Consider the following 16,921-nt stretch of genomic DNA (forward strand, 5'->3'; position numbering starts at 1 on the left):
CTCCTCTCTTTCTCCTCCGTAGCCCAGTCACGGGCCCCTCACAGCCGCGATTGATTGACACTCGGACGTCTGCGGCGCTCCTCTCGGTGCCGTCTCGCTCCCTCCTTTTTTTCACCCTTTCTTTATTCAACGCTGTCGCACTTCGAATTAAAGCCCTTCTCAAGGATGAAAGGAGAGGTCCTCTGCAAACGGAGGAGGGAGAAAGGGAGGAAGAGAGGAGGGAATTAGAGCCAGACAGAAATGATGGAGGGAAATTATGATTAGAAAAAATATGAAAGAAACCAGGAGAATATGGTTTGGGGGGGGTTTGGGGGGGAGGATATTGCTGATAGGGCAATTTTTTAAATAAAATGGTAACAACAATTGTCTTCCTCGTGAGATGGACTCAGAGATAGGGCGCAGGGAAGTGGCAGTGCTTCTGAGATGTGCACTGCGATATCACAAGGCTGGTGGTGGTGGTAGAGCTACAGGTACAGTATGATATCTTATAGGTAAACAGAATTGTTCTTGTTAAAGTGTTAGGCTAGCTTCCTCTGGGGCCTTGTTTCACCACAGAAGGTCTAGTACAGAGTTGTTTCTGAATGGGATGGCTAAATGGTCAATGGCCATATTTCTTTGAGGTTTGTCCAAAATGGTGCCCTATTCCCTACACAGTGCACTTCCTTTCACCAGAGCCTCATGGCTCTGGTTTAAGGTAGTGCACTATATAGAGAATAGGTTGCCATTTCAGATGCACCATCGGTTAGAGGGCACTGAGGGTATATAAACAGCTACCCGTCCCATCCCATATACCTAGCAGTGGCGTAATATAAAGCCCTTTCATACCCACACAGGTCATAAGTCATCATTAGCATTGTTAGAGCGTCTTCATCCCACTGTTTAATTGTAAAAAATCTCCCCAATTTTGGACTTAGGTTATAATTGTGCATCTTGAGGGCATAGCAATCAAATGCCTCATAATTATGTGTTTGGATGTGCTGCTTAGTGGCTGGCTCCAGCACTTCTTCAAGGCATTGTTCCTGCTTGGTGCAGTTTCTATTTGCCCTAATAATACAAGATCGATGACTACCGTAGAGGTTTGCAAAAGGGCCACTTTTTAAATGATGATCTTAATACCGTATCTGAACCACCAGGCAAATTCATTTGTATGCATATTTGTTATTATGCGATATTGCAAACAAATATGTTTTTCAATGGCTTTTACTTTAGTTGTGTCTTTCTTGCTTTCTTCTGCTTTCCCCATATCTCTCCCTCTCTCTCTCTCTCTCTCTCTCTCTCTCTCTCTCTCTCTCTCGCTCTCTCTCTTCTCTCTCTCTCTCTCTCTCTCTCTCTCTCTCTCTCTCTCTCTCTCTCTCGCTCTCTCTCGCTCTCTCGCTCTCTCGCTCTCTCTCTCGCTCTCTCTCTCTCTCTCTCTCTCTCTCTCTCTCTCTCTCTCTCTCTCTGTCTCTCTCTCTTTCTCTGTCTCTCTCTCTCTCTCTCTCTCTCTCTCTCTCTCTCTCTCTCTCTCTCTTTCTCTGTCTCTGTCTCTATATCTCTCTCTCTCTCTCTCTCTCTCTCTCTCTCTCTCTCTCTCTCTCTCTCTCTCTCTCGCTCCCCCTCTATCGCTATTTCTCTCTCTCTCTCCCCCTCTCTCGCTGTTTGTTCTCCATTTCTCTCTCTGTCTTACTGTTTATCTCTGTTTCTCTCTCTCTCTCGCTATGTCTCTCTCTCTGTCCCTTCAGCGTCTAATGAAATATCCCACCCCTGTTGTGTGACAGCGGCTTCTGTGTTTGTGTAGGTGATGTGTTTATTCTAGGAATAAAGTGTGTCCGCTCAGTTTCGCGTGAAACTGTGTCGATTTGAAGCACAGACAATAAACACAACATCTGTGTCTAATAACTATGTGTTATATGTGATACTTTCTTGCGTGAAACAAGTCTTGTAGCGTTTTCAACAAATAACATCAGTAGGACACTACAAAGCAGTAGGACACGATAAATTTAGGAAAAAACTATGTTCCTGTCATTGTCATACTTACACCATGGATAGGCTACATTTATCCGTCTATGACAGATCTACAGCAAACGTTAACCTATACTGCAGTGCCGTACAAAAATAACATATCCTTTAAAGTGGATGTAACTGCACGGTCAGGGGCATATTCAGAAACATATTTCATTACATGGGTTATTGTTACAGGATCAGATGATTGCTAATGAACTTGGGGCTTGGTGTCACCCTGCGAGAGAGTTTGTGACATTAACAATGGACATTAACATTGGAAAAATCTAATTTTTAAGGCTCAGAACTGTATGTCTTGGTCTTTCAATCTATCTTTCACTCTGTTTGTCCCTTAGTTCATCTGTTCCCCGTCTGCCTTTCTGTCTGTAGTCGTTCACACAAACACACCTACATTTACAATATAAAGACAATATTAGGAACATGTTAATACAATGTATTATCTGAACAGATGGAAGCATACCCACTAACTCTGAAGACGGCGTGTCTTCTGTCTTTCTGTTCCGTCACGTTCACACAAACACACAGTGAGTACAGCACGCCTGCATGCACGGGCTTGAAGCTGATTGCAGTTCCGGGTGTTAATTGGAGAATTCCCCCGTGGTGAACACCTTTTTGGTTCCCTGCTGGCTTTCTTTGGGCCTGTTTTTTCCTGGAAATACATCGCCGTTTTTTGCACCCCAAGACATGAGCTCTGGAAAGAGAGTCTCCCCTCCGACAGAGTACAGTAGCAACTAGTCAACTATCAGGGGACTCGCTTGTTTGTCTCTCCCTCTCCCTCCTCTGCCTCGCTCTCTCTCTCTCTCTATTGCGCATTTTCTTTCTCTCTCCATCTCTCTCTCTCCCCCCTCTCTCAGTCCCTCTCTGGGAGGCTTATTTGTGTATTTGGATGTTGACTCTCCCCCATCCCCACGCTCCACACGTTACAGTAGGCCTGGTTGAGATATCACGGCAGAGACACAGAGAGTGCCGCTCAGTGTGAGTGTGCCCCAGGGGACGGCTAGGGAGAGAGCGAAAAGCCAAACGGTTTGGGAAGAGAGACGGTGCATGCAGTGGCGTGCGGCCCAGTAAACGGGCACGGGGGCTGCTCGGCTCGGCTAGGCTAAGCCGGCATTTCCTGCATAATGACCTGCTCCGACGAGCATGAAAACTCCCCCCAGACGGACACATTTATCACACATCAGCCGCAACAAACAGGCCTTTGTTCCACTTCGCTCCACTCTGAGAGCCACTCTCTTGTGGTATTTAGCGGCCATTCAGGGGACAGACTGACACCCAGTCTATGGGTCTATGTATGTATGTAAGATAAACTGTGGGACTAGTGGCTCTTGGTTGGTTCCCTCTGTGTTTTTCAATGACTTCTTCTGAATGGCCAGGAGCGGTGATGGCAATACCAACATGGCTGCTTAGTGGCTTCCAATCCTATCCAGGAAAGTATTGGTCTTAGTGTGGCATTCCTAATTAACCAACAGCCTAAACTTCCCAACCAACAGACCAATTAGCAGTTTTTTTTTTACCAGAGTCCCATGTTTCCTGTTACGGTGCCCCTATTTGGAGCTTTCACTGCATTATTTCTGTTCTCCCAACATAATTGAATCCCCTGGCTGCTCATCACTGGGCTAATTTGACCCAATGTGCAGCGCTTGGTAATCAGAGTGCTGCCTGTTAGGCTATCAGACCCCAATTAAGGGTCCTCTTATTTCCACATAACGAGCGCCTCTGTTATTGTATTTTCCTTTTTAGTGCTCAGGCTTTGTTTGGGAAATGTTGTAATAGAAGCAGTATTGAAACAGATATTAAAGTCTTATTAAAGTGGAGGCGCCGTTAAGGTTAGGTTAGGGGTGTTTAGTCTGATACAGGTGGTCGGTGGGTGGGTGGGAGGGAGAGAGAATGTTAAGTGAGTACGATACTTGATGGGGAATTGTGAGATAGGGAAGAGTGAAAGTTTAACATTCTCTCTGTCTTTCACACACGCCCACACACATGTAGCACACATGCATTCTCTCTTTTTCTCCCCACTAACTGTATCTGTGACACTTTCTTGTTCTCTCTTTCTCTCTCTGTTCTGTGTCAGTGACTAGAGCTGTGTGTGAAAGGAGCCCATGGAGAGCAATAGCAGAGTGTCTTGTGTGCGTAGTGTGCGCGTGTGCACGTGTGTGTGTGTGTGTGCATGCATGCGTGCTTGTTTCTGTGTGTGTGTGTGTGTGTGTGTGTGTGCGTGCATGCGCATGTGTCTCTCTGTGTTTCTCTGTGTGTGTGTTTGGTGTTGGTGTCGGCTCCCCGTTGCCTAATTAAAGGGCGAGGAAAGCCACTCACAGAGAGATTAAACCTAAAAGGGCAAATTAGCACTAAAAAGGGGTGTGGTAAATTCACACATAGGCACAGGCCATGAAATCTCTCTTGACACCTGTGAAAAGAAGAGGGGGGGGGGGAGAAGAGGAGGAGGATGGAACAAAACCCATTTGTGTTTCTGTTTCTGGAGTCTGTGCATTTTTAATGAGAGATTTCAGCGTGGTTCGCTAGTTGGGCTGTATGCCTCAGACTGTGTGTGTATCAGGGAAGACTCCAGAGTATTAGGGCTGGACTCCATAACCTGAACAGACTACAGAGTATTAGGGCTGGACTCCATAACCTGAACAGACTCCAGAGTATTAGGGCTGGACTCCATAACCTGAACAGACTCCAGAGTATTAGGGCTGGACTCCATAACCTGAACAGACTACAGAGTATTAGGGCTGGACTCCATAACCTGAACAGACTACAGAGAAGGATGCATCCATCTTTTACATTTGACATTTTACATTATTTAGCAGACGCTCTTATCCAGAGCGACTTACAGGTATCTGTATCTCCATCAGTACAGCCACATGGTCACTTCTAAAATGTATGATACGCTATGTCTCCTCCCCCTTCCTGGGCTTTGGGGGTGATAAAGAGTAGGGTGGGGTTTGGGGCGAGGAGGGTGTGTGTGTGTGTGCGTATGTGTGTGTTTGTGTTTGAAAGAGACATCTGCTAAGCCGCTAAGATCTATTTCCCTATGGCTGAAAATTCACATATACACACTCATGCACGCACAGACAGACAGACACAGACAGACTGACCGACAGAGCTGCAGGCCATAGCACTCACACAGAGATACACGTATGTATGTATGTATGACCTGCTTAAAACGAGAGAGAGAAAGAGAGCGAGAGGGAAAGGGGGAGTGAGATAGGGGCATACCCAGTCCAAGGAGGCGTGCCCCAGTCGCTGCTTGGTGGGACATTATGTTAAGCAGGGTGACTATTGATGTGACACTCTTCTGTCTCATTTGTGTCCACAAGGTTCAGAGAATCCTCCCTCATACAACCTTCATACACACATCCTCCTATCCCCCATACACACATCCTCCTATCCCCCATACACACACCCTCCTATCCCTCATACACACACACACACACACACACACACACGCACACACACACACGCACACACAAACACAGGTCTAAGGCCCTCCCTTCTGGACTGAAGAATACAGATTTGGGCTTCCCTCCTGATAGCGATCCCCTCTCTCTCTGTGGCTTCAGAAATGCTATCTTCACTGAACTGGTGAATTGATAATACTCTCCCGACACATTTTATTACAAAGGCCCAGTTTGTAAAAAGGTAATCATTTACTGTTGCTGCTATCTCTCCTGGACCATACATCTAGTGCCTTCACAGGACAAAGTTATCCTGTTGTTCCAAGAGCTATTGTTTTTGTGTGTGTGTGTTGTTGTTGGTTTTTAGACGTCTAGTTTTAGTTTAAGGGTTTGTCAGTGCCCAAGAGATTTTGGCGAAGCATAGGACTAGTGAAAAATGCAGTCTATACTTGAGTTTGTGCGTGTGCATGTGTCCGTGTGTGTGTGTGTTTGTCTGAGTGTGTTGTTGAAGCACAGCAATGAAAATGGCAGTGAATGGGGCCTAATCCCTGCGGGTAGCAGAATCCAAAACACCAAGTACCACAATCTCATCATTTCAATTATCATATTTATCATATTTATTCATTTTCCTCTAGCTCCAGCTTAATGCTCTCTCTCACTCTCTCTCACTCTCTCTCTCTCTCTCTCTCTCTCTCTCTCTCTCTCTCTCTCTCTCTCTCTCTCTCTCTCTCTCTCTCTCTCTCTCTCTCTCTCTCTCTCTCTCTCTCTCTCTCTCTCTCTCTCTCTCTCTCTCTCTCTCTCTCTCTCTCTCTCTCTAATCCGTTTTTTCTTCTGTCTCTCCACTGGCGATGTGGGAGCCTGGCAGTCACGCTGATTGACAGCACTCAAGTAGCCTACGGAAAAGCCGCTAATTTTTTGTCAGGCATGGCACTGGTGTTGCAGGCCTTATCTGGAACCCCAATTTATTGCCTTTTCTCTGGGCAAAAGCGGTTGCCACTCACCTAGATTGACAGCTCTCAGATTTGGAGGCTGCAGTGCAGGGATTTCCTTTCAGTTGTTATTTTTTTCCTTCTATATTTCCTCCACTGTTTGCCTCTCATTCTAGCAAACGCGCACGTACGTGCATGCACACACACACACTCCCATGCTCACTCGTCCATGACCGTTTTGTTTTGCTCTGACCTTACCTGCCATTTGATTGACAAACATATATCATATATATCTATGTCTGTCCTCTCTCCAAAACAGTCTGGTTAATTTTTGAACATGTATTTTCGTTTTGGTAATAGTTGTTTTAGTCAGGGGGATTATGGTAGAAACTGGGCGGATAATTAAAGGTGTAGGCTTGTTTGCATGTCTCTGTCTGTGTGTGTGTGTGTGTGTGTGCGCGTGCGTGCGTGTGAGCGTGCATGTGTGTGTGTGGGATGGTGCATGTGTCTGTATCAGCCTAGTAAGTGCCTACAGTGCATCAAGGACTAGTGTGTATGTGTGTCTGTGCGTGTCCCTCTGTGCGCACTCGCGCCAGCGGAATGACCTCAGAATCCTGGAGGCTTATCGTAGCAGTGTTCCACATTATTGATAGCAGCAGCGATATCGACAGGCTGGCGCGGGCGCCGGGGGCGGAGGATGGGAGTTTGATATGACATATTGTGCGTCTCAGCAGAAGCCATAAATAATTGTGACACGTTTTTGTATGCATGGGAAAGTCCTTGATTCAGGCCCCCATAAAAATAAACTTCTATTATAGAAGGTATTTGTCAAGTGGGCGCGTGATGGATGGCGCAGCGTTTATCCCGTGGCAGGACGACGGGTTATGGATGCCTGCGGCCCCTGCTGGGGAGGAGTCGCCGCGGCAGCGCTGACACCAGAGTAATTACCGCCCCTCCTGCGTTCTACACACCTGCACACGCCTCGATCCCTCTAGCACCACTATCTTACACAGTGACGACGTGGCCAAAGGCCTGAAGATAAGACTGAGATATATATATATATATATACAGGAGTAGTAGTACACTGACTGTACAGGGAGCCACTGTATTGTCAGCCTAGCTTAGCTTAGCTTAGCTGCATAATATGATATATCATATACAGCGCATTCTGAAAGTATTCAGACCCCTTCCCTTTTTCCACATTTTGTTACATTACAGCTTTATTCTAAAATTGATTATTTATTTTTTTCCCCTCATCAATCTAAACACAATACCTCATAATGACAAAGGAAAAACAGTTTTTTTGAAATTTCTGCAAATGTATTACAGAAATATTTTATTTACATAAGTATTCAGACCCTTTGCTATGAGACTAGAAATTGAGCTCAGGTGCATCCTGTTCCCATTGATCATTCCTAAGATGTTTCTACAACTTGATTGGAGTCCACCTGTGGTAAATTCAATTGATTGGACATGATTTGGAAAGGCACACAACTGTGTATATATCCCACAGTTCACAGTGCAGCTCAGAGACAGGATTGTGTCGAGGCACAGATCTGGGGAAGGGTACCAACAAATGTATGCAGCATTGAAGGTCCCCAAGAACACAGTGGCCTCCATCGTTCTTAAATGGAAGAAGTTTGGAACCACCTAGACTCTTCCTAGAGCTGGACGCCCGGCCAAACTGAGCAATCCGGGGAGAAGGGCCTTGGTCAGGGAGGTGACCAAGAACCCGATGGTCACTCTGACAGAGCTCCAGAGTTCCTCTGTAGAGATGGGAGAACCTTTCAGAAGGACAATCATCTCTGCAGCATTCCACCAATCAGGGATTTATGGTAGAGTGGCCAGACGGAAGCCACTCCTCTGTCGTTATGGGGCATTGTGGGTAGATTGATGGGGGATCAAAAATAAATAAAAAAATTAGAGAATTAGGGCTGTAACATAACAAAATGTGGAAAAAGTCAAGGGGTCTGAATACTTTCCAAATGCACTGTATATGGCATTTAGCAGATGCTTTTATCCAAAGTGACTTACTGTCATGCGTGCATACATTTTACATATAGGTGGCCCCAGCGGGAATCCAACCCACAAGCCTTTTCTTTGCAAGCAGCGTGCTCTACTGACTGAGCCACTACATACAAACACATGTTACAAGCCGTTATGAATATGTACCAACAACTCTTTCATACTCTTACATGCCCACACATAATGTGTAATATATTCTACGTCTTTTGACTCAATCATAATACAAATTTATACTTCTTGTATTATGTTATTGCCGTAATTTGATACATCCACATTGATAAACTTTGTCTAATGTCTCGGTATGTGATTGAGTGGCGGCAGTTCGACAGTGGGGTGAGGGGGTAGTGTGTTCTAGAAGCAGTCTGCCAGGCGAGGAAGAGGAGCGGTGTGGGGTTGAGGGAGCTGTGGGTGGATGTTCTGGGGGCAAGGGGCACTTGGTGAAGCCAGAAGCAGCCCGTCAGTGGGAGTGACACCTGTTCACCGCTGCCGCACCCTCATCGCAACAGCTTGTCCGGTCCTCCACGCTCTCTCGTTTCTCCTCTTTCTCCTCCTCATCCCCTGCTTCCCTAGAAGACAATAGGCATGTGGAGGTTTTAGTGAGCAGCTCCAGCCCAGCTGTTTTCATGTTCATGGTGGTAATGAGGACATAAACAGAGTGAAGGGCAGCAGATTGTGTTATGTGTTTATCTTCAGTAGTTGCACTTTTTGTTGCTGGTGTTATTGTTGGTATTAAACCTAAGTCGTTTATAAAGTCAACAGTTGTTGCTGCTTGGCAGAAAATCTAGCCTGATCGGTGGGCGATGGTTCACCTTTTGGTCTCAGACATGATGGTACAACATGGTGCACTACCTAGGCCTTCCTCCGGTTGGGTAGAGTGTGCATACCTGTTTTTTAGGTTTTATTTATTTGCATCAAAGGAAATAAGTGAAAGACAGTACAGATTAAAAAACAGGTAAAAATGGTGTGCAGGTGAGGTTGGAAGCCCAAAAGGGCTTATATGAAAACCACATCATAAAATATAAGTAAAAAATAAATTAAAAGAACATCAATCAGCTAAACAAAGCATATTAATTTTAATTGTACATGATATACTCAGTATACATGAAAAAACATGTTTGATTATGTCTGTGTGTGAGAGTTAGGCTACATGGAGGGGAATATTGGGTAGTTTGGTTCATCAGGCTGACCCCCAGTCTTCGCTTAAAGTTATTGAGGGATGATGAGGTTTTGACAATGTGAAGATAAGAATTCCAGAGTATGGTACCTCTGTATCTGATCGAGAATTGACTATGTGAGGTGCGGAAGTGGGGAGGGTGAAGGTTATCGCGGGTGTCTTGTGTTATAAACAGTGGGGGAAAAAAGTATTTAGTCAGCCACCAATTGTGCAAGTTCTCCCACTTAAAAAGATGAGAGAGGCCTGTAATTTTCATCATAGGTACACGTCAACTATGACAGACAAATTGAGAATTTTTTTTCCAGAAAATCACATTGTAGGATTTTTAATGAATTTATTTGCAAATTATGGTGGAAAATAAGTATTTGGTCACCTACAAACAAGCAAGATTTCTGGCTCTCACAGACCTGTAACTTCTTCTTTAAGAGGCTCCTCTGTCCTCCACTCGTTACCTGTATTAATGGCACCTGTTTGAACTTGTTATCAGTATAAAAGACACCTGTCCACAGCCTCAAACAGTCACACTCCAAACTCCACTATGGCCAAGACCAAAGAGCTGTCAAAGGACACCAGAAACACAATTGTAGACCTGCACCAGGCTGGGAAGTCTGAATCTGCAATAGGTAAGCAGCTTGGTTTGAAGAAATCAACTGTGGGAGCAATTATTAGGAAATGGAAGACATACAAGACCACTGATAATCTCCCTCGATCTGGGGCTCCACACAAGATCTCACCCCGTGGGGTCAAAATGATCACAAGAACGGTGAGCAAAAATCCCAGAACCACACGGGGGGACCTAGTGAATGACCTGCAGAGAGCTGGGACCAAAGTAACAAAGCCTACCATCAGTAACACACTACGCCGCCAGGGACTCAAATCCTGCAGTGCAAGACGTGTCCCCCTGCTTAAGCCAGTACATGTCCAGGCCCGTCTGAAGTTGGTAGAGCATGGCGTTTGCAACGCCAGGGAGGGAATGGCCGGCAGGGATGTAGCTCAGTTGGTAGAGCATGGCGTTTGCAACGCCAGGGTTGTGGGTTCGATTCCAGTAAAAAAAAAAAAATGTATGCACTAACTGTAAGTCGCTCTGGATAAGAGCGTCTGCTAAAAGACTAAAATGTAAAATGTAAATGTAAGTTTGCTAGAGTGCATTTGGATGATCCAGAAGAGGATTGGGAGAATGTCATATGGTCAGATGAAACCAAAATATAACTTTTTGGTAAAAACTCAACTTGTCTTGTTTGGAGGACAAAGAATGCTGAGTTGCATCCAAAGAACACCATACCTACTGTGAAGCATGGGGGTGGAAACATCATGCTTTGGGGCTGTTTTTCTGCAAAGGGACCAGGACGACTGATCCGTGTAAAGGAAAGAATGAATGGGGCCATGTATCGTGAGATTTTGAGTGAAAACCTCCTTCCATCAGCAAGGGCATTGAAGATGAAACGTGGCTGGGTCTTTCAGCATGACAATGATCCCAAACACACCGCCCGGGCAACGAAGGAGTGGCTTCGTAAGAAGCATTTCAAGGTCCTGGAGTGGCCTAGCCAGTCTCCAGATCTCAACCCCATAGAAAATCTTTGGAGGGAGTTGAAAGTCTGTGTTGCCCAGCGACAGCCCCAAAACATCACTGCTCTAGAGGAGATCTGCATGGAGGAATGGGCCAAAATACCAGCAACAGTGTGTGAAAACCTTGTGAAGACTTACAGAAAACGTTTGACCTGTGTCATTGCCAACAAAGGGTATATAACAAAGTATTGAGAAACTTTTGTTATTGACCAAATACTTATTTTCCAGCATAACTTGCAAATAAATTCATTAAAAATCCTACAATGTGATTTTCTGGATTTTTTTTTCTCATTTCGTCTGTCATAGTTGATGTGTACCTATGATGAAAATTACAGGCCTCTCTCATCTTTTTAAGTGGGAGAACTTGCACAATTGGTGGCTGACTAAATACTTTTTTTCCCCACTGTAGATGGATTTCAGAATTAACCTGAAAGAAACCAGGGTTTAGGTAAACTGTCTGGGAGGTAAGAGTATTTGTAGATGAAAGTGCATAATTGCTGTACATTAATGTCATAAATAGACAATATTTTGAGTTTCTTAAACAAAGGTGCAGATGGAGCCAGGTAATTAGAGGAGGTGGCTAGTCTTGCAAATGTATTTTGTATGATGAGTAATTTGTGTAGGTAGGAGGCGTACAGTATGTACTGGCCCAGACAATATTACACTAAATGAGAGATGGGTAAATTAAACTATAGTATAGAGTTAGGAAGCAAGCCTGATGAACCAAGCCACTAATCTTTCTGATGACACCAACAGATTTCATCACTTTGCTACAGACAAATTGAAAATGATCTTTCCAGGATAACTTTTCATCAATTAGAACTCTGAGGAATCTAGTGAATGTGACTTGTTCCATTTCATTCCCACCAATTGAGAGTCTGGCTCTTTTCTTTTATTTTTTCTTAGTATTTTTTTTTTTAAATACAATATTTCTTATTCTTACTAGTGAATACAATAAAGTTAGATTTTTTAACATTTAATGATAATTTGTTTATCTGGAACCATTCAGAAAATGTGCCATACAGTGGCTTGCGAAAGTATTCACCTCCCTTGGCATTTTACCTATTTCGTTGCCTTACAACCTGGAATTATAATGGATTTTTGGGGGGTTTATATCATTTGATTTACACAACATGCCTACCACTTTGAAGATGCAAAACATTTTTTGCCCATTCTTCAAGGCAAAACTGCTCCATCTCCTTCAAGTTGGATGGGTTCCACTGGTATACAGTAATCTTTAAGTCACCACAGATTCTCAATTGGATTGAGGTCTGGGCTTTGACTAGGCCATTCCAAGACATTTAAATGTTTCCCCTTAAACCACTCCAGTGTTGCTTTAGCAGTATGCTTAGGGTCATTGTCCTGCTGGAAGGTGAACCTCCGTCCCAGTCTCAAATCTCTGGAAGCCTGAAACAGGTTTCTCACAAGAATTTCCCTGTATTTAGCGCCATCTATCATTCCTTCAATTCTGACCAGTTTCCCAGTCCCTGTTGATGAAAAACATCCCCACAGCATGATGCTGCCACCACCATGCTTCACTGTGGGGATGGTGTTCTCGGGGTGATGAAAGGTGTTGGGTTTGCGCCAGACATAGCGTTTTCCTTGATGGCCAAAAAGCTCAATTTTAGTCTCATCTGACCAGAGTACCTTCTTCCATATTTTTGGGGAGTCTCCCACATGCCTTTTGGCGAACACCAAACGTGTTTGCTTATTTTTCTCCTTAAGCAATGGCTTTTTCCTGGCCACTCTTCCGTAAAGCCCAGCTCTGTGCAGTGTACGGCTTAAAGTGGTCCTATGGACAGATACTCCAATCTCTGCTGTGGAGCTTTGCAGCTCCTTCAGGGTTATCTTTGGTCTCTTTGTTGCCTCTCTGATTAATGCCCTCCTTGCCTGGTCCGTGAGTTTTGGTGGGCGGCCCTCTCTTGGCAGGTTTGTTGTGGTGCCATATTCTTTCAATTTTTTAAGAATGTATTTAATGGTGCTCCGTGGGATGTTTAAAGTTTCTGATATTTTTTTATAACCCAACCCTGATCTGTACTTCTCCACAACTTTGTCCCTGACCTGTTTGGAGAGCTCCTTGGTCTTCATGGTGCCGCTTGCTTGGTGGTGCCCCTTGCTTATTGGTGTTGCAGACTCTGGGGCCTTTCAGAACATGTGTATATATACTGAGATTATGTGACAGATCATGTGACACTTAGATTGCACACAGGTGGGCTTTATTTAACTAATTATGTGACTTCTGAAGGTAATTGATTGCACCAGATCTTATTTAGGGGCTTCATAGAAAAAGGGGGTGAATACATATGCACTCAACACTTTTCCGTTATTTATTTTTTAGAATTTTTTGAAACAAGTTATTTTTTTTATTTCACTTCACCAATTTTGACTATTTTGTGTATGTCCATTACATGAAATCCAAATAAAAATCAATTTAAATTACAGGTTGTAATGCAGCATAATAGGAAAAACGCCAAGGGGGATGAATACTTTTGCAAGGCACTGTACCTGAGTTGGCTTAATTAATTAGAGAATCAAAATTATTGTGTGGTAAAATCTAATTGGTATTATCAGCAAAGAGAATGGGAAGTACGGTAGAAGACACAGCAGCAAGGTCATTGATATAGATTACGAATAACAAAGGTCCAGTTATTGAACCTTGTGGCACACCACAGGATATCTTGGCCCTGGTAGATGCACAGCCGTTTGCATAAACAAATAGTTCTCTATCATAAACATAACTATATAACCAATTATATGTATAATTATGAAAAACGTAATAATGCAATTTAGAAAGTAATATTTCATGATCAACCGTGTTAAACGCTTTGGATAAATCTAAAAAGATTCCAAGAGCGTATTCATTGTTGTTAAGGGCTGTAAAGATTTTATCCACAAGTTGCAAAAGAGCCATATCGGAGGAGTAGTCTTTATAAAAACCATATTGGTGCTCATATAGAATACAGTGTTGAAACCATATTGGTGCTCATATAGAATACAGTGTTGAAACCATATTGGTGCTCATATAGAATACAGTGTTGATTTACATGTTTCAACATTCTCTTATACACCACTTTTTCTTGGATTTGAGAAAAACATGGTAGTACAGATAATGGCCGATAATTTGTAAAAGATCTTGGATCCCAGATCTATAGAGGGGGATAACTTTGGCAATTTTCAAATCTTTAGGAATAATACCAGTTTGCATCGATTTGGTGAAGATATATGTTAGAGGCTCAGTAATCGAGGAAGACACTGATTTCACCAAAGAGGCACAGATCTCATCATGACCTGCTGCTGATATCTTTAAGTTACCAATTACCTCCATCACCTCCATTACATCAGGAGGATCAAACTGAAGCAGAGAAGGGAAATGTCCCTTATTGTAATCCAAAGGATTTCCATCAGTTTTCTAAATGTTCTTTAACACATTCACAAAAAATTTATTAAATTCACATGAAATAACATCAGGATCACTATATGTCTTATTTCCAACAATAAATTGAGATGGAATAGTTGTAGATGCCTTTTTCTTATTCAACAGTTGATTGATGATTTTCCAAGTTGACTTTATATTATATAAGGATTCTTGGAATTTGTTAGTAAAATATATTTTGGGGGATATCCAAAGTAGGTGAGTAAATTTGTTCTTATACTTTTTGTAATTTGCAGAATTCTGGGGAGAGGGATTTGTGAGAAACTTTTTATACAACTAGCTTTTTTAAACAGGATTTTGAAGACCGGTTGTAAACCAAGGTTTCAAGAACCCTTCTGCTGCTCTCGTATGTGGTTTAACTAATGGAAAGCAGTGATGAAATTTGTAAGTCGCTCTGGATAAGAGTGTCTGCTAAATGGTGTAAATGTAATGAAATACAGAGTTGAAAGATGTGAGAAAAGTCTGGTAAGCAGACTCCACATCAGCCTGATTTATAAACATTTTCCCATTTAATATCATCAATCAACATCTTAAAGCGCTCACAATTACTTTTGTTAAATATTCTACATTTAATGCTATTAATCATTCCCATCAGTTCATTTCCAGCTGCCAAAGAGAAGTAGAACATTGGAAAGTGGTCAGAAATGTTAGTATAAAGTATACCTGTATTAGCCACGTTATTCAAAATATTGAACTAGTCACTCTTGTGGGCTTGTAGATGAGGGGCTACAGATAGCTGGAGTATAAAGTATTCAAAAAAGCAGATGTCAGTGAGTGGTTCTCACTTTTAAATACATTTATGTTGTAATCACCCAATAGAAAACAAATGTTATCTTCATTATTAGTCAAATCCAAGGTTCAGAATCAGGTGGCTGATAGATGCATCAAATTTTACCACCAAAAGATGAACAGGAGGGAATTTCTATGAAAAGAGATTCAACATCAATGTTATCAGATGTAAGTGCGAGGTCCTCTCTTACAAGAATTGTAAATATTTATGAACAGAAATGGCCACTCCTCCTCCTCCCACTCTTGATGTTTTACAGTGGTGAACAGCATTATAAGGAGACATGTCATAAAGCATGGTTGTCTCTTCAGTCAACCATGTTTCTGTAAGTGGTCATGATTTCTAGGAAGACTGCGAACATTCAAATGAAAGGTAAAAAATAAGCTTGTCTTGGAATTAGATAAACTGCTATACAGGTTGTTAAATTGCTTAACATTATAGTAATCACAAGTGATAATACTTATTTCTGGTAAATTTCAGGAAATTTGAATCGACACAATCATTATATTTATCATTCGCTTCATTAATATCTAATGGGTTAAAGACCATGTTATCAGGGTTGATATCCTGCCCAACTAAGAGAGATATATACACAGTCGGAATCATCCAGAGAGTGGAACAGAAACATAGAAGTGCATGCCTCACATGTCCAATACAACCATACATGTGTGTTAGTTTTATCAATAGGGGTGCACTTCCTATGGAATGCACATTGATACAGTCCACATAACACCACTGAAGACTTCAGAGGGTTATGACATTTAGAGCAATGTGTGTTTTTGGTCTTGAGGTTAGGTGAAACACATGAACAAAGTAGAGTAAATGTGTGTGTCACGATCGCTTAAGGAGGGAGACCAAGGCGCAGCGTTGAAAGTGAACATATTATTTTTATTACTAGATCACACGATCAAAATAAATAGCGAAACGTGAAGTCCTTCGATAACCAAACCAAAAGGAACAAGAAACCACAAAACACAAAGTGAAAACAGACAGTTTAAATATGGCTCCCAATCAGAGACAACGAGCCAACAGCTGACACTCGTTACCTCTGATTGGGAGTCACTCAAACAAAGAGATACAATAACCTAGACCCACAACAAAACATAGAAACTAACACCCTGGCTCAACATACGAGAGTCCCCCGAGCCAGGGCGTGACAGTACCCCCCCCTAAAGGCGCGGACTCCGACCGCGCCAACGAAACACAACAAGGGAGGGACCGGGTGGGCACTCCGCCTAGGCGGCGGATCCGGCTCCAGTGGAACAGGCACGTGCCGTGCCGCACTGACGACGCACACCACTGGCTTGGTGTGGGGAGCAGGAGCGGGCCGGACAGGGTTGACGAAACGCCCCACAGACTTGGTGCTGGGAGCAGGAATGGGCCGGACCGGGCTGGCGACGCGCACCACAGACCTGGTGCGGAGAGCAGGAACGGGCAGAGCCGGGCTGACGAGACGCACCACAGACTTAACGCGGGGAGCAGGAATGGACCGGACCGGGCTGGCGACGCGCACCACAGACCTGGTGCGGAGAGCAGGAACGGGCAGAGCCGGGCTGACGAGACGCACCACAGACTTGATGCGGGGAGCAGGAATGGGCCGGACCGGGC

The 16,921-nt window shown here is 43.5% G+C and overlaps 1 protein-coding gene across 1 annotated transcript in view; it reads left to right on the forward strand.

Annotated features, from left to right (window-relative positions):
* Positions 1–6,928: 6,928 nt before the first annotated feature.
* The window catches only part of LOC311121383 (teashirt homolog 1-like), a gene marked incomplete at its 5' end in the record, with an annotated part of 64,298 nt that continues 54,305 nt past the window's right edge, over positions 6,929–16,921 (forward strand). Inside the window, one exon of the mRNA XM_084195883.1 lies at positions 6,929–7,031. Coding sequence (XP_084052009.1) covers positions 6,929–7,031 — 103 coding nt within the window. The remainder of the gene's footprint in view (positions 7,032–16,921) is intronic.

This window comes from Coregonus lavaretus, assembly GCF_964263955.1.
Source record: "Coregonus lavaretus genome assembly, contig: HAP1_SCAFFOLD_695, whole genome shotgun sequence".
NCBI lineage: Eukaryota > Metazoa > Chordata > Actinopteri > Salmoniformes > Salmonidae > Coregonus > Coregonus lavaretus.